This window comes from Triturus cristatus, chromosome 4_1 (assembly GCF_964204655.1).
Source record: "Triturus cristatus chromosome 4_1, aTriCri1.1, whole genome shotgun sequence".
Taxonomy (NCBI): domain Eukaryota; kingdom Metazoa; phylum Chordata; class Amphibia; order Caudata; family Salamandridae; genus Triturus; species Triturus cristatus.
This window is the reverse complement of record NC_140585.1, coordinates 885187138-885211106: the sequence shown is the minus strand read 5'-3', so window position 1 is coordinate 885211106 and position 23969 is coordinate 885187138. Positions and strand designations below refer to the sequence as shown.

At 45.5% G+C, this 23969-nt stretch overlaps 1 protein-coding gene across 2 annotated transcripts in view; it reads left to right on the top strand.

Annotated features, from left to right (window-relative positions):
• Positions 1-23969, top strand: part of KLHDC10 (kelch domain containing 10) — a 225336-nt gene that overhangs the window by 167866 nt on the left and 33501 nt on the right. For both annotated transcript variants that reach the window (XM_085653627.1, XM_085653626.1), the window contains one exon: positions 20004-20143. In XM_085653627.1, the coding sequence (XP_085509753.1) occupies positions 20004-20143 (140 nt within the window). The remainder of the gene's footprint in view (positions 1-20003; positions 20144-23969) is intronic.

Sequence of the window (23969 nt, the reverse complement as noted above, 5' to 3'; positions counted from 1 at the left end):
CTTCGTGGGCTGGGGATTTGTTTCGAGGGAGTCCCCAGATTCGGCCGATGCATTGACGGATCCAGCTGATGTCTCTGAGGCTTTGTCCTGGTGCAGCAGTGAGATGATTTGTGCTACTGCTTGCAGCTTGTCTGTCCTGGTAGGTTTGCGAGGCTGTGGGCTTTTGTGTTTGAGCTATCTTCCGCCTACGCTTCGGCCTTCTCCTGCGTGGCTGTGGGCCGGTTACTGATCGCAGGGGCCTCTTAGGCAGCAGCACGCCCTCCCTGTATGCTTCCATCTAGGTCCACACTTCTTCCGGGGTATCACAAAAGTGTGAGGCACCTTCCAGCACAATTTTCAGCTTGGCCGGAAATATTGAGGAGTATTGCAGCCCGGCTTCCCTAAGGGCTTTTATAGCTTCAAGAAAGGATGCCCGCTGGGCCTGCACCTTAGCAATGAAGTCCGGGAATATTAATATCTTACTGTTTTTGATCACATAAGGGCCATGTGTATGGGAATACCGAATTGTGTATCGGTCTTTAAAATGGATAAGTTTGGGGATCACCGGTCGAGGGGGTTCCCCCGGCGCTGGTGGGCGACCTGGTAGCTTGTGTGCCCTAGCCAGGGCGCAGAAAGGAGTTCCAGAGCCATAATGGAGCGCAGCCACATGTTTAGAAATTTGACCATGTTGGGCCCTTCGGCTCGTTCCCGTATGCCTATGAGTCTGTTGTTTCAGTGGTTGCGTCCTTCTTTGTCGTCTTCCTGTCGTTCGAAGATCGCCACTCTATTACAGAGTTCGAGCCGAACAGCGTGTGTTTTTTTGTTTTTTTTGTTTTGTTTTGTTCTGGTTGCAGCACGGTTAATGCAGAGTCCGTTTCCTGGATGTTCTGCCTGCAGTAGGCCTAGGCCCACTAAACCCCCCCAATGTCTTGCTATAATGCATTTTTGGCATCGGCAATGGCAGCCAATCCAGGTGCGAGTACAGGGAGTCATCTTTGCCGGTGGCCAGAACCCCCCCCCCCCCCCACTGTGCAGCGGGCAACGGTTCCCTAGTAGCAGGCTGGGTGCCCCCCCCTGTTTGTTTCGGTTTAGCCATCTGATTATCTGTCAAGCCCCGCCTGTCAGCTACTGCAACCAGGGCAATTGTGGGGGTGTCAACGCTCAAGCACTAGGAGTTGGCCACCATGCGCCAATGTGGTGCAGTGCTGACTGTCCTCCAGGGGCCTCAAGCCCCTGGGTCTCGCTTTCCACTTGTGTATCTACCAGGAGGTGTACCTCTTCCGTGCCGGTGCTCTCGGTCCAGCCGCTGCAATACTGGTGATCGGGACTGCGGTGTTGCCGGCAACTGGGAAAGGGCCACTCAGTAACTCTATCAGTCGTGTGGTCACTAGCCCTCAGTCCCTCGTCACATCTGAGGTGCCCCGGTGCTAGTTCGGGGGGGGGAGGGGGTGGAAACCAATCGGCACTGCTTCTAGGTACTGCTCTGCACCCCCACCGCCTCGCTCACTCTTGTCGTTCTTAGGACCCTTCTTTTTGGGTTCTCCTGTTTGTCAGGTCCCACTAAGTGGTGGTGGTGGTGGTGGTGTTGTCTTTTTAGTAGGCCGCCGGCCTTTCCAAGAGTCCAATCGCAGCTACGAGGCAGTGCAGGGGGCCGAGCCGCTCCCCACGGCCTCTTCGTTGCCTTCTGCTCGCTCCTCAAGACCTGGCGGGGCGCCGGCGTCCCCAAGTCATCCTCCCGATCCCGTGGTTTGGTTGCTTCCCTGTGCACACCCTCCTGCTCCCAGTGTAGTGCACTCACCAGGGCAGGGATGCCGTTAGACTGCCGACTTTCGGGAGTGGCCGTTCACCTGGGGAAGCGTTGTGGAGAGACGCGGTTCGCGACTGCTGCGGCTTGCATTCGGTTCTCCCGTGAGGCTGTGTCCAGGGACGTTGGTCTGCCTTGGTGGCTGTCTGATGTGTCAGGGTGTGCTCTTGGCTTGCTGTGAGTCCTCGGTCTTCTCCTTTTACTGGTCTGTTCAGCCCACCTGTGTTTTCCGGTTTTCAGGGTGACAGGGCTGTCACTCTTCTTTCTTCGAGGGGGCTTTGACCTCGAGGCGGCACTGTCATGGCGCCGGCTTCTGCCTTCGCTCCGGCGCGCTCCTTGCTTGCTCGGCGACATGACGTCCAGTCGCGTGTCGCTGGAGCGCCTGTTGCTGTGGCGGCCTGCCACGTGGTGTGTGCGACTCCTCTTCTTGCCTGTCGTGGGTCACCGCCGACTCCATCTTGAGGCAGTGTTGAGGAGGACACTGTGTTGCTTTCGGGCCGCTGTGTGTGCGACTCCTCTCTTGCTTGTTGTGGGTCACCGCCGACTCCATCTTGAGGCAGTGTTGAGGAGGACACTGTGTTGCTTTTGGCCCACTGCGGGGCTTCGCTGGTGTGGTGGAGATGTAGGGGATTTCCTTCTAGGTGTGCTTCTTCGGTGCGGCCCTCTGGCAGGTCGGTTTCACTGTTTGGGGGCATCTGACTGCGCCCTTCGCTTGTCCTTACTGGACGCGCTTGCGGCACCTTCTCTTCGGTCTGTCACTCCTGGAACGGTGGCCGCAGTTTTTGTTGTGCTGCGCACTCGCCTGGGGCTTTGCGCTCTTGGGCGCTCTCTCCTCGCTTGCGGTGGTGGTCATTCACCACTGGGTTAGGTGGCCTGTGCTATTCTTGGTGGAGATGTCTCTATCTCCTGGGCACCGGCACGTGCTGGCAGGTTCACTGGCGTGGCCTTCTGTGCACCTCTGACCCAGTGTGCTCCGCTTCTTCTGGCACCTGGCGTGCCTGTCCTTTCTCTATGCAGTGGTGATCGTTCACCACCATGGGCATGTGGTGCTCTCGTCTGGCGCAGGGTGTGCCTGAGTTGTAGCTTGAAATTGTGTTGGTTCACCAGCAGGGAGCAAGTGACGCGATCTCCCCTCTGGCGGTGGCGTTGGGCAGCCACTGGCGGTGTACGCTTCACACCAGTCTTTCTTGTGCTGTTCTCCTTGGGCGAGTACGGTGCTGAGCTGTGGATGTCCCTGTTCTCACCCGTTAGTTCAGGTGAGGTTTGGTACTCCTTTGTTGGCACGCTTCCTTTCTTCTTCCCGAGTGCTGCGCTCTCAGGCTGTGCTGCTTTCGGCCTTTGGGGCTCCCTGTTGTGGCTGGGTTTCCAGTCTTGCTAGTAGGGGCTTGTCACAGTGGCCTTGGATGAGGTGGAGTCAGGCATCCACCAGTGGTGCGTGCTTGGCGCAAGGTTTCCTTATGTGGCAGGGTGTGGCAGTTACCAGGAGACTTTGCTGTGTGGATGCTGTGGTAGGCGGCAGTAGCTGTTGTGAGTTGTCGTTGAGCGCCGTGGTTATGCGTGCTTCCCCTTTTCTTAGGATGCCCCAGCAGTCGCTTCCTGCTGGCCAGGTCATAGCGGCTCTCCTCTACTGGGCTCAGTGTTGTCGTCGCAGGGCCTGTTGCAGGTCACTCGGCATGAGCTGTGTCTGGTGAGGTCGTGAGGTTGCATCATGAGCGTGGTGAAGGCAGCGGGTGAAGCAATTTCCACACTGACATGGGAGCAGAGCCGAGGCGGGGTGCTCAGTCAGTGGTGGAGCATGGCCGCTCTTGTTTTTCGCATGCGGGCTGTCAACTCTAGTGATCCTAACCCCAAGGGCCTCTGGAGAAATGCCAGCTTCTGCAGTATGCGTTCCATTTCTTTGCGGCTGTAGTGGCAGTATGTAATTGTCAGGGGGGGCAGGGCTTTCTTTGCTACCACCCCGGTTTGGCAGTGACAGTCTCAGGCAGGGCATGTGCTTGTCTCTTGAGCTGTGGCTGACATGCGGTACCGTGGGAAGATGCTAGGTGGCACTGCGGGGCCGATATGGCTGGCGGGACGGTGTCTCCTAAGTTAGTGGGGTTGCAGCCGACAGTCCTTTTTGCAAGATCAGTCCCGGACAGGGCTGCCCTCCAGAGAGTTGTGGTGTGGAGGCGACGTTGCTGTACAGCCACCAGGTGGCGCTGCAGTACTGGCTCTTCACCGGTGTCCTTACAGCCTGAGCAGCTTTGGGGCCACAAACTGCTTTCTATTGCAGGCAGTGTTGTGCGGCGCGTGTGGTGGTGCATCAGTGGAAGACTCCTTTCTTTTTCCTTTTCCGGTGGCAGTCTTTCAGCAGCCACGCAGTACGCTGGGGCAGAGGATGAACCCTGGGGCGTGCGGCGCTGGCAAAGGGGACGCTAGGTGGCGCTGCAGCCACCGTTTGTGTCAGGCTGGCTGACGGTCCGTAGAGCGACTCGCATGCGTTGCGGTTGGGGTTGCAGCAGCTCTCTTCTCTCTGTGCGCTGCACAGAGTCTTCAACAGGAGGGTGCCTCCATCTGCCATACTTCCCCTGGGGGCAGCGAGGCGACAGGCAGCAGCTCCTCCCACACCTGCGCTCTGACCGGCAGGAGCTGCCAAGGCACTGGAGTCGGTCTCTGTCGTCAGAAGAACACCTCGGGCGGGCCTCTCACTGGCGTTCCAACAGGTGGGTGCGAGTGGAGGCGCGAGGCATGATAGGCGCTGTGTCACTGCAAGGCCGGGTAGGTGGCTTTCTCAAGGCATGGTGCGAGGGACGCAGGGGCATCTGCAACAGAGCCTGGCGGTGCCGCAGTTCGCTCGCGGGAGGGGTGGGGTTTGCCTTCGTAGCTACGACACACTCCTCTTCCCCCCCTACCAGAGTTTGGCTGCCACAAATCTGTGAGATCGTGCTGGTGCTTACTGTATGTGTCGCCGCAGGCCGGGCACGCTTCCCCTGCTGGAGGGCTTCGTCCTTCTCTGCCGGCTTCAATCGCGCTCACTGCTGACACCTCCATGTTGGCTGGACGTGGGGGGCAGTGGCTGAGGGGTCACTCAGTAGTCTAGCAGCACCTCTCTTCCTCTCTCAGGCCCGCATGTGAGTAGGCTGGCAGCGGTAGGTTCATGTCGTACAGGCACACCAGTGCAGGTACCTCGGGCTACCGATCGTCTCTGGGCACAACTGGGAGGCAGACGGTGCACACGCGGGGTTAGACCCGCTCGTCGCCAGTGTAGTGTTGGGCCTCAGGCCCACATTGACGTAGTGAATGACATCGACATCAGGAGACGTATAGCAGTAACTGGCCACGAGCATGTGCACTCAGGCCCTTTTATTGACGGGGCCACGTCACTCGCGGCACCCGTGATGGATGGGTGTGGGGGTGCAGTGTGTCAAGCCCTCGAGGGAGTGGCTGGAATGACAGCTTCCTGCGGGACACTAGAACGTGTCTCGCAGGACACTACACAGGGTATGACTTTTAAAGGAGAGGTTGTTGTCTTTGAAATATTGTGTGGGCAATTTGCAGAGATCGAATAGTAAGGATTATGGCAAACATGTATGTGATTTATAATAGACTGTACTTAGTGGAGGCATGCAGTTGGTAGAAAAGGAGTCGCTCAAAAGAACTAGCATTGGCAAAGCTAATAGATCTCGCCTAAGAGACCAGTTAGCTTTGTTAATGTTTTTTACAGTGTTGAATAGCATCTGCTGCAGGGAAAAAAAAATACTGAATGACACGACTGTCACGTCATTTTGTAGGCACATGCATACGTTCAGCACACATGCACGCACTTACAAGTGGCACTGTTTTGTCTCTAAATAAAATAATTAAAAGTAGCACAAACGCTGCTTGACAACATTGCTCAAAGCGCTTAAAAAAATAATGGATGAGCTGGTTGCAGAAATGAGAGGAAGCAACACGGATGGGGCAACAAGTCGGAGAGCACATAGGCAGAGGAAAACAACGGAGTGTTTGAACAGAAGTACATGGTGACAGAAATGTGGAGTGCGGGGAGCAGAAACACCAGGGCGAGAGCACAATTGTCCTTGGTGTGAGAGAAGCACATTGCGCGATGGGAGAATAAAAGCACACAAGGGATATAGCTTAGAATCGCATGCCCTCATGGGGTGCTTAAACAAAAAGAAAATAGTAGTTCCCTAAAAGCCAACAGAGGAAGCACAGAAGCCAGGCAATCAAAGACATGGCTTGAGAGGCTGTGCTTCATGGTAGGGACACACATGGGGATAACGGAACATAGAGAAAGATCAGATATAGCCAGATTTTAGTTCAAGAAGTGTAATAATTAAAAACCGAAAGTTAAAAAAAAAAAAAAAAAACACATCTCTGTGCAAAGTAATATTCATGTTCTCCTTAGTGGTTCTTGCAGAAGACCATAGTTTACTATCTTAATTTCCTCGGGGATAAATCTACCGAAGCCCTACTGGCCAAACTTGCATCATGGGTTCAGTTTATTTTTTAATTTGCAGATTATCATTTAAATGTGTTCCGATTATTTTTCTATTTTGTCTCCAGATCAATAGGTCCCAAATAAATACTTTGTGTGTATGATTATGCGTGTATATATATATATATATATATATATATATATATATATATATTTCCACAGCAGCGGCTCTTTTTTTTCGGCACACTGCGCTCTTGATGGTGCGAACAATGTGGAGACAGCAGAGCCAGCCATTATTGTATTGTGACCAGTATTCCTTTTCCAGAAATATTCCACGCGCACGCACTAGTATATGGGTGTTGCAAATTCAGTTTTAATCACTGCAACAGCTTTTCCTGACCAGTTCCTTGAACTTGTCAGGAAATGCTGTTGCCGTAATTAAAGCTGAATTTGCAACACCGGCAACTTTCTTCCATCTGGCTAGGACCTTTGTTGGGCTCCAGAGGTTCTGGAGGGAAGTAGTGCCTACCATTGTGAGGGCAACAGACATGGCAGTCCCTCGAAACCCAATGGCCTGTATCGTGGGAGTGGTGGCGAGACCCAAAGGACAGAAAATTCCCTACAAGCTTGCCCATCTTGCCATTTTATTAGCCAAGCAGCGCATAGCCCTTAGTTGGTTGGGCTTCATGGTGACAACTTTTCAGGATATCCGATCCATTAACAGAGACAAAGGACTCCAGACTGATGCTCTCGTGGCAGCCATCTTGGTAGGGGCAGAACGTTGTCAAGGAGAGAATTTTTGAGACATACTTATCATTATTATTTTCTTTTATTTTTATCTTTCAAAGGGAAGTTTGAGAACACGCTTCCTTTCGCATTTCTGTCTTAGTCTTTTGGGCGGTAGACCACGGTAAGCTATTGAGCGTGAGCCTGCTTGTACGTCTCTTAAGCTACTCTCCAGCCAGGCACTTTGATTCTGGAAGCTACCTTAGAATCTAGGGACTGGGGCTGTACCCACACGATCATTTCAGCTATTATAAGGTACGAAATCTTTTAACCACAATTATGTCGGGCATCAACTAAAACCGGAAGGAAGGAACTCTTACTCAATAATTTACCCTCACAATATTTCTAAACACGCCTCAAAAACCTTTAAACATAACCTTCTCAGAACTAATCCTGAAACGCTTATATTAGATCCATCGTTTAACTTTAAAAAAGGCGCGATTATTAATGACTTCATCTTCTTTACTACTAAAATAGCTAAGTGGAGAAATACATTAAATAACTCGATGAAAATACAGGAAACGAAAAACATTCCCTATGGAACTAAATTGCTCATCACACCGTCCCGAAAACTGAGAGCTTCATTAAACATAACGTGTTATAAAAACGGCACGTTTCTCATTCAAGCTGCCAACAAAGATCTGGAACGATTTGGTGAATATTTCTCAATACTAAAAAACGATGTCCTTAGTAGTCCCACCTCAAGAAACTACCAATCTAATAGGAATCCTCAACCCACCGTCACACATGAGAACCAACAGGCTGTGATTGAAATCGACAACGAGACTGACTACCAACAGTCTAATCAAGTTTTGATGCTAGAGTGCATAAACACCAATGATGAGCCACAACCGTCCAACCAGGAGGCCAATAATTTGTATGCCGGCGTAATTGGGAGCACTAACACACTAATTAGCAGAACCTCCAAAGATGAGCCCCAAATGACAATTCAGGTAGTCGGTTGTTCGAATCATGGCAATCCGGTTGCCTCCAGGAAGTTAGAACGCCCTCAGTCGGTTCATGAGTTGGCATTGGTATGCACCTCCACTAATGATGAGCCCAACAATTGAATCCTGAAACCAGTAAGTCTGAAGAAGGGGGGCTAAACACTCAGCTATCACTAGTCACCTTACCCCTTGACTCTAGCTCCCATCCTACATCCAGGGAGATAGAACTCCAACAGTCGGATCTTGAGTTGGCATGTGAATGCACTTCAACCAATGATGAGCCCCAACAACTAAAGCACGTAACTAGGAAGTCAGAAGAAGTGTACCGCAGCACTCAGCGGTCACTAGGTACCATACCCTTTGACTCTAGCTCCCATCCCACCTTTAACATTGATTCCAACCCGCTACTGGGAACAGCCAGCAGGTCGGGAACACCACTTGTTGAACAAGTTAACGGGAGAGTCCCACAAGTGACTGACACAGGGGTCCGTGCATCTGTTTCTAATCACAAAATATCATGCATAGATCCGGCAGAGATATACAAAGCTAACCCCCCGTTGGGGGTACCTACACAACCGCCCACTAATGCCCAACTCAGATTAGACTCGGAAAAGATTAGAACCCATCAAACCATTAGGGAATCTAATATTTTCAGTGTGCAATCTAGCAAGACTTACAAAGCCATGCTTCTCGCTATTAGAGATATGAAGAACCTGTTATACCTATCAGAACAATGGCTCACTAAAATGGAGGATCTTCAGAATTCCTCGTATGAAACACAAGTTAAACGCCGTTCCACCCCTATGGAGGCAGCAAACAGAATTTACCGCCCTCGGTTGCAACTTAACTATCTGACAGACAGTGAGATATTATCCATCCTGTCTACATATGACCCTATTCCCACGTCGATAGGTGAGAGCTTTATCCAAACTATCCCAACGAATGCTGGTAGAACTTCAAAGTCAAACAATAGAAGGATAAACGCTAGCAACCTAAAGAATGTACCATTACTGCCAGGAAAGATTATTTTGCCTACGATCAGTTCCCAAAAACACATCCGAGCCATACTACTCAACTGTCGTTCAGCGAATAAACACGCAGCTGACATAGCTGACCCCATACTAAACCAGGAAATTGACGTAACCATTTTAACAGAAACATGGCTTTCTGACTCGTCCTCACCATGCTTAGACCTATTAGTTCCACCGAACTACCGGATTTTGAGACAGGACAGATGTCACAGAATGGGAGGAGGCATTGCCTGTATACACAGATCAGACATAACCATCACAAAAATACAGGCTGACCCCTTAATCGTGCGAATATCTGGGCATGTCACTTAGATCGGCAGATAACCAAACCTGTAAACTACATGCAATCTACCACCCACCTGGTACTAAGAACATGTTCATAGACCAGATGATAGAAATCATAACCACCAACTCTAATCTGCAATCCAATGATATCTTCCTAGGAGACTTCAACGTTTACTGGGAGGATCACTCTGATGGTCAGATCGCACTGTTTAAAGCATTCCTGGAAGAGCAAGCGTTAGTTCAAGGATGTCAACTCCCTACCCACTCTAAAGGCTCCACCTTAGATTGGATATTAGCAAAAGAGAAAGCGATCGAGAAAATTGTAATCACCCCTTGTGATTGGTCTGACCACCACATAATTTTGTCCGTAATTCCCTTCAGAAAAACCAAATCGACCGCACAGTCTATTAAACCAAAAAAATGGACCCGGGACACCAGAAGAATTAACTTGGAAAATGCAGCAGCGCACTGTGAAATAGACTTGCAGCCTCCTAAGAGCATGGTTGACGTCAATGACCTCACGCTGCACTATAACAAGACAATGTCAAGCATTATCGAGGACATAGCCCCACTTAAACTAAAAAGAATCTCTGACAAAGACGAAAAACCTGTGGTTCAACGGCGCCCTTAATGAAGAAAGAAGGTCACTAAGACTCTCAGAACGTAAATGGCGACAACACCCTTCGTCGCCCCACTTAACCCAACTGAGACAATCCAGGAAAGATTACAATAATTCTAAAATCTAAGACTTTTTCAGACTTTTTCAGGAAAGAACTGGATAATGCAGTAAACAGACCAAGGAAATTATTCGATCTACTAAAAGATCAATCAAATAAATCTGCCAAATCGACACCAACCATCACAAATACAACCTTGAATAGTGAAGACTTCTCCATTTTCTTTACAGACAAAGCAAACGCACTGGAGAGGGAGCTCATAAAAGCAGCCGAAAACATTGAAAGAGATAAGGACTTCTCAATGGAACAGCAGAATCAACAAGAATTAGAAAAACCAAAAAACAATGCTCAGTGGTCCGGATTTAAGCCGGTCAGCGAACTAGACATTGCGAAGATCTTGTCAACCACTAAACCTAACAATCACTACAACGATCCCATACCGGCAAAGTGCTGGTCTGCGATAAACCACCTGCTAATCCCATCATGGACAAAGGTCATAAACGCTTCATTGTCACAAGGCCAAATACCGGCCTGCCTAAATACTGGTCAAGTCATTCCCCTCTTAAAAAAACCTACAGAGAACCCTTCTGATCCTAACAACTTCAGACCAGTAACAAATATTCCCATGCTAGCCAAAGTACTGGAAAATTGTGTCCAACAACAACTGAGTCTTCATATTTCGAAATTCAATCTTTTAAATGATTTCCAATCCAGTTTCAGACCAAACCATAGTACAGAAACAGCAATTCTGCAGATAGTAGATGACGCTTTACTGGCACTCGACCATAACAAAACATGTCTCCTTATCCTGTTGGACCGGTCGTCAGCTTTCGACACGGTGAACCATGAAAAAATAGTCGATCGGTTGAAAAACAGAATGGGTCTAGAGGGAACTGTCCTTAAATGGTTTAGATCCTTTCTCGAGAATAGATCGCAAAAATTCATAGTCAACCAAACCCTCTCAGGCCCAACCAGCAACAATATCGGAGTTCCGCAAGGGTCAACACTATCTCCGGCGCTATTCAACCTATACGTAGAACCACTATACTACAAAAAGTGAACATTTCTTTCCACATGTACGCCGATGACACCCAGCTCTACATCAAGGTCACATCATCTGAAGTGATAAAGACCATGAACCATGCACTATCGAGAACCATCCAATGGTTAACGGCTAACCACCTGAAGCTAAACCCCCAGGAAACCGAATTCCTATTGATTACACCCCAAAAAAGCAAATAAAATATAGTAGAATGAACCAACACTATCACTGCTCTAAAATGTACTCCGAAGATTGTCGACTCTACTAAATCTCTGGGAATTACTCTGGACAAAAACCTGAACATGTTAGCACACATTAACTCAATGGCAAAAAACACCCGTTTCCATTTAAGTTACCTGCGGAAACTGAAACCATTCCTAAATAAAACAGATCTCAAAACAGCAGTTCAGGCACTGGTCATATCAAGGATTGAGTATGGTTGCACAACTTTGGCCGGGCTCCCCAAGATCTCAACCGCACCACTGAAAGCATGTCTGAATGCTGCCACAAGACTTGTATCTGGATCCAAAAAATTCGACCATATCACCCCTCACTTGAAAGCCCTTAACTGGCTGCCCCTCGAAGCAAGAATTCAATTCAAGTTGGCATGCATCACGCACAAAGCATTACACCACAAAACTCCAGTTTACCTCGCAAAAAAACTCACGCTATCAGGAGGGTGCCGATTTTCCAGGAGCCATGCAGACCTTCTATTGAAACCGGCTCGCTTTTGTAAGAAAAGAACTTATGATAGAGCATTCTCCGGGGCAGCTCCAAGAATCTGGAACGCTATCCCCCCTAACATTAGAAGAATTCCTTCCATAACGGCATTCAAAAAGGAAGCAAAAGCATTCTATATGAGGAAATTTCTCCCATAAGTACATAGAGCAAAATCTTTGTCACTGTCTACAAACCTATCATGACTACTCCATGTGCCCGCTAGCTGCTCACTAACCTTATATGGGCCTGTATATACATGTTCAAAATGTAGTCTTTTACTTTAAACTACTCCTGGTAATTCAATATGTGTATATATTATCTTTTGCTGCCTAATGCTCTGTTCTAAACTTGGTAGGCATCTAATGACTTGTAACGTATTCGGTTCTGTTTCACCGAAATTCAGCTGTAAAGCGCTCTGATAGCCTACGCAGGGTCATGTTCGCGCTATAGAAAACAATAAATAAATAAAGACTGCGGGATCTGTTCAAATCGGGAGTGGCGAGGAGACCCATATGCGCCTTACCCATACCGATGAAGGTGCCATGGAAGCGATTTATGATGTGGGGGCTCCTCCTCAATAAATTTAATGAGAAGGGTGACTCTAGTTCAGATGATGGCTTGGGTGATGTGTGAATTCTGTGAACTCTGTACAAATGTTTAACGTATGGGACAGTGACGTGAGATATTGATGTATCTCTTCTTGTATACCTGGTTTCAAGACTTGGAATCAATCATATTGTCCCCTGAATAAACATTTTTCTGCTACCTACTTTCTGCCATGTACAATGCTGTTTTTTATTGAACTGCCATAATGTGTGAATGTGGTATTCCTCCTAATGTATACTTGGGGCCGTGCACTGCTTGTATTGCTGTGTTTATTCCCTGAAAAAAATAAAAAACAAAATTAAAAAAAGTCCAATACCCTGAAAACTGGATTCAAAATTTAGTTATCCATATACTAAGTTCCAGTAGTGGAAAATGAAAGTTTACCACTGTTATTTCCCCTCGCATCACTCCAGGCCCTCGGAGTCCAGGCCATGCTGACACTTCTGAAATGGCCCTCCACCCATATCCTTGAAGCTGGCTGTCATCTCTGATGGATAGCAGAGCATAGACTTGGGCTGGGAGAAATAGGGAAGCTACAGAGTATTTTATTTTTAATTTTATCTAGGATGGCTGGGCAAAGGGATGAAGTGACGTTGTTGTGGATGGGTAACAAAGTAACAGGTGTTAAATGGGTAGAGTGTTTAGGCAGGTGTTGCCTTGTATATGGCTTCTGCATGATACCTCTACCAAAGCATAGGTGTTTAAAATAAGGATCAGATGGTTTTAGGGGTGGGGAGGCATTCTTAACATTAAAATATATATATATATATATTCACTGAAAAAACCATAGGTTTCACACACGTTATAGTTCGGAATTAGCATTTAAAAAACCTTGCAAATTCACTGAAAAAACCATAGGTTTCACACATGTTATAGTTAGCTGGACATTTCACTCGTGAAAAACCATTGAAATTCCCCCGTTATAGTTAGTGCAGGCAACTATAACTCACGCGACCGCAATCCTCTGCTGATGCTAATACTGTATTTAGACACTTATTTGCCCATGTCTTCTTCCATTAAATTTTAGCTATACATATATTACAAATATTTTTTTTTCATAAAGACACATGTCATCAGCAGAGGATTGCGGTCGCGTGAGTTATAGTTGCCTGCACTAACTATAACGGGGGAATTTCAATGGTTTTTCACGAGTGAAATGTCCAGCTAACTATAACATGTGTGAAACCTATGGTTTTTTCAGTGAATTTGCAAGGTTTTTTAAATGCTAATTCCTAACTATAACGTGTGTGAAACCTATGGTTTTTTCAGTGAATTTGTACGTTTTTTTAAATGCTAAGTTACTTTACGCCGTTCGTGGCGCACCGCACCGCACCGCGCGCCCACTTTACGCAGTTAGTGCCGTGCACGCACGGTGGATTTTTTTTTTTTTTTTTTTTTTGACCGTACGCGTACGGTAACCGCATTCGGCGTTTTTGCGAAAAAAATACAAATTTAATTTTTGGCCTTGGGGGTTCTTTTGGGACACCCTAACCAAGGATAGGTGGTTAGGAGCAGTCTAGCCTGCCCCTTTTCATGTTGTCCAACTTTGTTTTTCCTCCCCCCCTCAGAGTGCGAGAGAGAAAATGGCGGCCGAAACTTCCTGGTTTCGACCGATTCGAATGTTTACTAAGATCTAACAGCCAATCAGAATCGCGCTTGCGCACAGCACCGTACGCGTACGGTAAGCTTACCGTAAGCGCACGGAGCGCGCACGGAGCGCTGCCACAGATGTATATATTGATTTAAATGCTATTTTCTCAGGAACTACTGAACAGATTTACACCAGACCTACAAAAGGCACTTCCTTGACCTGTAGACTACCTCTCTGCCAAATTTCAAGTAACTCTGTTCAGCCGTTCGGGCTGTAGCTGTGTCTAAAGGTCCTATGGAAAAATGCATGGGGAAAACGCGTTTTGGGACCCCCCTTTTTTCTCAGCCCCCGCTTGACGAATCCCCCCAAGACTTTGAGGGTAGGAGCGGAGCGTAGCGCCCCATTAGTTTCGAAAATTTCGCGAGGATTCGTCGACCGGTGCCAAAGTTATTCGAAATAGAATGTTGCGGATTTCCTATGGAAACATGGTCCTAACTATAACTATCTACTGGCGACCACCAGTAAATTATTTATATATATATATATATATCTCCAAAAACACACGTCTCCCAAGATAACGTGAAGCGCACTCCGAGCTCGTAATCCAAAATTAAATCTTTATTTTACTCTCCGTGGAAAAGCTGACACACGCGTTCCGGCACCCTGGCCTTCGTCAGTGTCAGTTAGTACATTACAAATGCCACATATAAATAATCACTGTCTTCATTGGACAGAAAGGAAAGTGAGCAAAACCAACAAAGGACTAATCAAATAGATTACAATGAATCAATCGTTATATGTCGGCCATTTTAGCCTAGTCAATTATCAAAAAATAACAACAAAATTAGAAGGGTAATTCATCAAACCATAGCAGTCGTGTGGGTAAATGAAACAATCTGAAACCCTTAAGACATATCGAGCATGCAAAAACGGATATGCACGAATTGCAAATTGCCTTAGAGGAGAGAGGAAAATCAGTTCATTCACTTGCATCAATTTTCAAAATTAAGCACAACAAATTCATTGAAAATATTGCTCCCTCATCTCACATATTAAAATTTAACAAACTCTGTCTAGGGTCAATAATATTTTGTAAATTCAAGCTGACAAAATAGAGCCCTCCAATGGGCTGATGTCTCGTAATGAATGTAGAATACAGAAAATATGTACAGGTATCCCACACATTGCTCGTTCAGCCAATCTACTGATGTTTTAGCATTTTAAAGCCAATATAACGATTGATTCATTGTAATCTATTTGATTAGTCCTTTGTTGGTTTTGCTCACTTTCCTTTCTGTCCAATGAAGACAGTGATTATTTATATGTGGCATTTGTAATGTACTAACTGACACTGACGAAGGCCAGGGTGCCGGAACGCGTGTGTCAGCTTTTCCACGGAGAGTAAAATAAAGATTTAATTTTGGATTACGAGCTCGGAGTGCGCTTCACGTTATCTTGGGAGACGTGTGTTTTTGGAGATATTTTGTTGTGGACCGCCTACACAACCAGCGCACCCACACTGTTGAGAGCAAGGCAATGGGCGGAGTTGTTTGATATATATATATATATATATATATGTGTGTGTTCAGCATGAGTGAAGCTTGAAAAGTATCCCCGATATTTATCTCGTATCGCTGTGAAACACATCCAAGTTACCAATCTAGAATTGTAAATTTCAATTCATAAAAGGCAATCCTGAAAATTCTAAATTTAATCAGTGACCATTGTGTGTTGTACAGTGAGTTTCATAGTCAATGGCTTTGATACGGAGATTGTGGACTAGGGAAGTGCAACTAACGTGGGTCTACGAGTTTGACAGTCTATAGTCTTGTCCCCAACTATGAACAGCAAATGTAGTGGAGTATGTGGCAAAGGCCGTCTGCATCATAGTTTGGACACATGGCCTGCACCAATCATAGTGCGGGCAGCCAATCCCTGCTGTCAACATCCCTTGCTATATGCAGCAGAGGTCGCAGGCCCCGAGTCTGACCCACCACTCCCGGCCAAACACCGCAGCACGTTTCAAGACCTGCTTAAAAAGCCCTTTCTTTTCCCTTTATTGATGGAAATTGTGTAGCACTCATTTGATTACCCATTCTGGGATTTTTCACCCGTCCGCATGCTTTGGCATGAGGTATCATTAAATTGTGGAAGTCCCGAAATAGTTATTTCTGCCCCACCCAATTTTTGATCACTCTGCTTTCGTTGGAATTTTTTTTTTTTTACGGTTTACCTGCTGAATTTTATATTCAATTCTTAGAACTTCTTCTACCCAGATTACTTATTTTATTTAGACGTTTTACAGAAATTGATTCTTCAAAAGGTACATTTCAGTGTGCATGAATTTGCCTAATCCTAAATGGTGGCTAAGTTAACAATTAAACAAATGATAGGCTTATTTCATTAGTCAATATTTATTATTTACTCTTTGTCAAAATGAATGCTTTTGCATGTGACTTTCGAAGAATTCCAAGAGATGTATGAAAAATCCCACGTTATGGAGTTGTTTAGATGTGGGGATTTTTATCCTACGTAGTCTTTCCAATCCAGAGGACATACTCTTCCAGGGCTCAAACTTCCAGGAACCTCCTTGCCTGTTCTTGCAAACCTACCTTAAAAAGTTTGTTGGCCTGAAGTGGATGGGGGGAAAGCGTTGGAGAAGAGAGTTTATCCACACCCTGGCCTCAAACCTGTTTAAAGATTGGTCATGGACTAATAGCCCAGATATGATCTCTAACTTTTTAACCCTTTTTTTTATCGTCACTTTCTGAAAGTGATTTACATCCAACCAGGCAAAGGCACTTTCAGGAATAAAGTTCTGCTTTCATGTTTAATTTGGTATACGTCAATTTAGCCTTTTGTCGGTGGAGGATAGCAAAGAGTCCTGCGGGAATTAAAATTGGGCATGGTCTCTTTTTGCATCCCATTTTTTCACCTATTGTCAGCCACTCTCAAATCAGGGTTCTTCATAAAACTTGCATGCTAAACCTAAAATTTGATTAACTCTGTTTTTTTGTTAAGTGCGGTTCCATAGGTATTAAGAAAATAGTTTTTCCGATTGAAAGATGATATAGCCCTGAAAAGCTCTGCAGAGGTTTAGTCAAACCTTCTAGAATTATACGGCTTTGAGGACCAAATTATGCAGAAAGCTTATCGAAGCCATGCAGCAAAAAACAGATATGAAGGATTATTTGGCTATATTATTTTCATCCACATGTACTGGAAATAACGTTTTATAAAATTGGCTTAAAGTTAATCCATAATTATTGGGTAAACCATGCAGCCTTCAGCGTCATGATTTATGCTGTCCGATGAACCCCTCGATGTCGGTATTGGATCATTTATCACACAGTTCCTGTTATGTAATATGATACATATCACATTATGCTGTTTAAACCAACTGTACTAGTGTCACATTCACCTTTTTATTACTACAATGCAAATGTCACATTTCAAATTTATTACTGAACTAGAAAGGAAATTGATAGGTTAAAGACCGTTTTGCTGCCTCTGATTGGATGTTAAACAGGCATTAGACCTGAAACAGCTCTGCCAATTGTCACAAGGTCTTTTTAATTAGATTTTTTTAGCTATCTGCAGAAATGTAACCTCTTGCATTCTGGTTTTGCCAAAATACCCTGTTTAAAACAAATGCATCTAAAAAAAAAAAAATTGCTTAGAATGCTGTCATTAAGAATAATCTTGAGAGAAGGGTGAACTACACCCCAGTAGAACTATTTTATTTTTAGAGATGGTATGATTTTAAGAAAATCATTTTCAACTTTATGGTGCATCAGTTGGAAGTTGACATAGGTGTTCTGAACATGGAACAAGCTTCCACCAAATTTCATCAAGCAGATTGGCCAGATGGACAGTAGACTAAGGTTTGGGGACTTGTAAGCTCTGGTTGGAGACTATGATGAGCAATTTGAAAAAGTAGTATAGCAATCAGCCTTGTAAGATTTATGAGCAAAACATAGGGTTGTGAAATGTTATCTTTAACAGTTTAAGGAAGGGGTTTCAAGGGCTATTTAAAGGGATTGTGTCATTTTAGTATACATGGGAGGCTAGCAGCATGGGTTTTGCCAATGACCTGTTTAGGAGTCCAATGTAGAGATTGTTGTTGCCATCCAGGTGCATTACTACTGCAGAAATTATGGAAATGTTCTAAACTGGAGCGAGTGGGAGAGAGCCACTCTGTGTTGATGTTGTGGGGCCTTAGTGTTTATATAACTGAGTCAGAAGGTTGATGTTCATGTGATCTCTTTAATCTCAACCTCCAAAGGTCAATGGATATAAACTATGTACCTGAAATGTGTAGTACAAATTCACCTTTTTTCTTGTCTAATGCTACCTCTGAAATGAACGTTTTTGTTTTTAAATTTCGTTACATCGATCCGTTCAGGTCAGTGGGTACGGACTGTAGGTTTTCGTTCAGTGTTTTTCTGTTTGTTATTGTTGCGGTTTTGCAGTTTTAGGTCTCACCTGAGGCAGCGCATGCGCTGGTCTGGCGATACATTTAGTGAGTGGGCTTCAGAAATCCAACCACAAACTTTTGCTTGTGGCCTAAAGCTTGCGGTTACGCGCATGGGCACGCACACAGCTGCCATCTGCCTTTCCTCTCTCGCTCGCGGGCACCCTTACACTCGTGGGACACTGCAGCTGCTTTCACTTCTGCCGCCGCGCGCGCACCACTCACGTGTTTTTTGTTAAATTTCATTTTGGCGCGTGCACACAACTCCCGGGCTTAGTGCTTTCACCTGATATTGTCCGATTACATTAGGCCACACCCGCTTGCCTGTTCCGCATAATTCTAGCGCAAACTTGAACCAAGGGCATTATAGTGCTTCACACGGAAATCGGCTCCCCTTACACAACAGTTTTTGAGCACAGTGTAACGAAGCGATTTGCACGGAATCCCAAGATGCTGCTCCTGAGCTGAGATTCTAATCTAGTTACCCAGTTCTAACATCCACAGCCCTAGCCGCAACAGTTGTGATATTAGATGTGTCATAAGAAGAAGCACTCCCTGAGCTGTGAATACGTTGTGCTTTCACCTGATATTGTCCGATTCATTACATTAGGCCACATCCGCTTGCCTGTCCCGCATAATTATAGCCCAAACTTGAACTAAGGGCATTATAGCGCTTCACAAGGAAATTAGCTCCCCTTACACAAGTTTTTAAGCACAGTGTAACGAACTCAGCGCCACCACAGCCTCACTCAGGGCCACCACTGGCCTCACTCGGGCCACATCATCACCACATCAGTATCACTCCGCATCGCCTTTGCACTGGTACACCACCACATCATCATCACTCAGCAAGACCTGAGTATCCTTCAGCATCACCTCCGCATCGTCTCCGCACCAATCACCCCCACCACCTCAGCATCCCTCAGCACAACCTCAGCCTGCTCTTGGAATCTGGCATCTGTTGATTCTCCCCTAGCGTCTGGCCGCTCCTAGTGTTATAATACAGGTACTAGTTCCCAACTTTCACTCTCCGATTGTTTATGCCCCCTCAAACAAAAGCTTTAACAAACAACCATTGGAATAGGCATAAACAAGTTGCTAGCATTCCAAGAACAAAAGAAAACTGAGGACATTTTTATGGTAAATACTTTTTTTGGTTGTACATAATGCCTTCTTGGTCATATATAAGGTAACAATGCTGCTGTCTGTCGAATTTTTCTGGAGGAGTCCTTTTGTCTTTGTGAAGTTCACACTGCAGTCACTTGTCCTGCTTACAAACTTGAACTAGTGTCCAGTCACCTGTGGAATTATTTGTCTTGGCATGAGTTTTATTGAAGTACATGTATGTTGGCAGAATGCCCATATTGGTGGTGGGCCCTGTAGAAAGATACATTTCTAGATATGTAAGTTTGTAACAGGTGGTGTCTAGTGGTTGGCATATAACCACTTCATATGTTATGTTAAGAACATTGTTTATGCCCCAGCGTAATAAGATCGGTCTCGTCCATCAGTCAATGATTGTGAGTTATCAGTCTTTCATTGGTTCATGCACACCTACATACAATTGTCAATCAAGCAATAACCATCTTAGGATGAATGGCTTCATATTTATATATACATTTGTACACTTCTCAATGCTTTCAGATGTGTTCATTTGCGGTGGCTACAATGGTGATGAGATCCTGGGCGATCTTTGGAAGCTGAGCCTGCAGACCTTCCAGTGGGTGAAGCTGCCTGCGAAAATGCCAGAGCCAGCTTATTTTCACTGTGCTGCTGTTACCCCTGTAAGTCTTTTATTATTTTTTATCAACTTTCTATCCCAGATGAAATAATTGTATTGCAACTTGCACGCCTCTTTGTGCCTTTTGTCTGGTCCGTGTTCAGACTATGAAGAAGGGATAGCTTACGTAGGTAGATCAAACTGTTGGAATGTAAGTTCTTTAAAGTTCTGGACCTAGTTCAGTGTTCAGACCACTGTATCAGTTTCATGACTGCAGGTTTTCTTTTCTTGGTATAGTGTAGATTGGTGCAAGTGTTAAATGACAGTATTTCTGGCCTACTCTCTGTTCAGAGGCTAGAAATCGAGATGGAAATAGGACTGCTGATTACTAGGAATGGTTGCTGCTGCACAATGTGCTGCTTACCTCCATTCCTCTAGCTTACAACAATCTTGCTGAAAAAGTTTGTGCTCCCAACAAACACCTAGGAGCGCTCCTGACTTCCGTAGGGAAACGGTCTTTGATTTAACAGATCAGGCTGCAGATTCCAAGGTACATAATGTTAGTTTGCGCGACCATCTTGTCCGGATTTCTAAATTTAAAATGACCTTTAAGCTTTCATGGAAAATGTAATATATCTATCATATGGTCCCTTGGATGCTTTTCTCCAGGTAAACATGCAGCCATCTGGGAAATCATTACTCTAAACTCATAGCTGTATGAGGTCCGTACTAATGGCAGATATGTGCTATACAAATGTTGATAATCTAACGTTTAAGTGGCAGATGGGAGGGGGGGGGGGTGATGTATGTATTGAAGATAGTGGCTGTGCAACATTTCTTTTCTGACCTCTGCTCTGGCCTGTTGGAATCTGCTCCCATCCAGAGCCTTTGGAAGCATCGCTGGACTGAATTGCGCATTCAGATCCAAGGATGCTCAGTGGCAGAATTATACAAAACAGATTGTGCCATTGGAACAAGCAGATTTCTGGAGAGCAAGCGCTCTACAAGTCTGAGAAATCAACTTGCACGCTACAATGTGTGCAAGCCAAAAGGTCGCCAATAAAATACGTCTATGAACCTGCAAACTTACTGCAGCTACCATCAAGAAGGAACATAAGGTGCCTAATAAAATGAAGAGCTCTAGCTCCTCTTAGGAAGTCATGCACACATCATACGCCAGTCTAGAAAAATCCTACAGATGATCACTCTGACTTGCCACTTCCAGCTGGCCTGTATTGTGGTTTCAACAAAGAGGTTCTCAGGTGGTTGGTCATCCTGTGCATTCATGCTGGAATTATCACGAAGAACATCCACAATTGCCCTCACCACCTCTACCCTCTCTATTCTCAGAGCTAGTAGCAGTTGAACTGCCCATTTACAGAGTGTCCTGGCCTTTACACTGAAGGGCAGAAAACATGGTTTGTTTTATATCGGCTGGGCTTAGTGGAAGATGATCAGCCCCTTATTTCCTCTCCGGAGATGCTTACCCTCTCCCTCACTTAGACACAGATTAGGCTATTTAAAGTATTTGCACTCGTACTTAGTTGTCCATACGTTGGTTACGGCGGTCGAGAGCTGGGATTTGTGCAATTTCGAGACGGTCTGCTTTAAGAAACTCTAACTGTTCCTATTGTTGAGGGCAAGCAAGCTATTGGAGGCCTAAACTCTGACAAATCACCCAGTCATTCTGAACCAGTTGCATTTCCCCAAACGGGAGGTATGTTTGCTGCAGGAGGTAGACTTGCTGAGGGGCTGGAACAGGCTCAAATCTCAATGGTTTCCTAATAATACTTTGCTTGATGACTAAATAAAACTGGGAGTAATGTTAAATAATGATACAGAAATAATTGTTGACTGTTCGCCTTCACTGTCCAGCAGGGATGGTGTACATACACGGTTGATTCCCCTATACAACCCTAACCTGATTCTTATGAAAAAAAAATCTCTTAAAGGCTGGCCATTGAAGAGCTATTTCAAGAAACCCAGGCAGATGTCATTCTGGGGGTAGGCTGAAATATTGTAACCAACGGCTGATTTGATGGATATTACAGCAGACTGGTTCGCTTTCCTCTGAAACTAGACAGTGGCTTCTTTATATGGCTTATTATACAGACCCTTGGTGGGCTCAACACCTAGATTTCACACATTATTCAGATGCCCCCAGGATGTCTATCAATCTTTTTTTTTTTTTTTTTTAGTTTTTCCCTTGTATACCATGTCACCCAGAATAGATCTTCTAGAAATAGGTCAAATTACCCTATCTGATGGATCTGGACTTGGGCATGGCGGATGAGGCAGCAACAGTGTAAACTGCTGCAGTCATTGCAATAACTTGTTCAAGGTAGAGGATAGACACAGACCTCATGGTGGCTGTCAACACTACACGCAACAAAACCCACTTGCTGAAAGGATTTCCACTTAAGAACTCCTACAAGTTAGATGCACAAAACATTTGCTCACATTACTGAAGGGAAGGATAGAGTAATACCAAATTCAGACCGCAGGTTAGGATTAATTCTAGCTGTGAGGGTCTTGCTTAAGCACACACCGGAGTGGCTGCCACAATTTCATTATTGCAGCAATGTTACTGGTGGTCTGGTCTTTACAAACAGACTAAGGACTTTGTCCTTCAATGCGACATCCACCAACAGATGAAGGGATCCACCATGGCACGTCCACCACAGACACCTCTACTGATTTCTAACCTTCCTCTGGCTTGTGTTTATGTGGAACATTGCGGGCCTTTTTCATCAGAGCGTACAGGTATATCCTGGTAGCAATGGATTCCTGCTCTCGATTCCTGTGGGTATGGCATCAATGGTCAGCTGACACCAGAGTTGTTATAAAGGATCTGCGAGTCTTTATCGGGACATACGTAGTTGGCACATTAAATTCCGACCAAAGTCCGGAATTTGGCTCTAAGGCTTACAAAGAGGTCATGGGAAATGCGGTTCTGGAAAGGAAAAACTGGGACTTAAAGCCGTCTTTAACAGCTAGTGTACTAGGCTGAGGCTGCAGTTGGGTCCATCATCTATATGGGGTCCAAAGGGCACTCGACAATCTGCCTAGAAAATCCCTGGGTGGTCGGGCTCACTATGAAATCCTGTTACGGGTAAAAACTTGGGTTCCAGAGCTCGATAGTCCCAGCACAATGGCGGCGGAAACGCCATTTGGTTTAAACAAATGTCTGGCTGTTTTACAGGAACTGAACAGTTTCTGTGATGAACAAAGCAATGTCCAAATAAAACGCACCACCACTGGGGAAGTGAAGGAAGTACCAACAAAACCTAGCTGGATCCTGAAGATTGGGGATCTGGTCAGGGATAATATTTTGCACTAGAGCAAATGTGGGCCATCCTACAGAGCACCTGTACCTGTCCTGCCTGTTGAAGGTACCAGAACTGTACTACTCCTGCCGGCTGCAAAAACAAGAGATTTGTCTCTATTGATCTGATCAAATCACACTATGTGGCCGATTCTCAACAGTAAGCCATGTGGGCTCCTGGGTAGTTACCTGCCTCCTCTCACTACCATTCAGGAATTTCGGATGAAAGGTTTAATTACTGATGAAGTGACACCTCTCCAATGAGATCACAGTAAACCACAATGAAGTTATCCCTTCTACCATTTACTTCAACTACTACTATAAACTCAACTAGTACAGAAACAGATTTAAAAATTCAGAAGCATGACACTAATCCTGTTTACATCAATGTACCACAGATCAAATCATCTCCCAGTTCTACGAAACCTGAAGAGCTGCCATCGACTTTGATGATTTCTCTTTAGATTCATCTGATCCACCACCACCTCTACCGTTTCGGCTGAGAATGCCTGTTTTCTATCTTTGGCTGAAAAATACATTTTGTTTTTCCGTGTCTACACCTTTA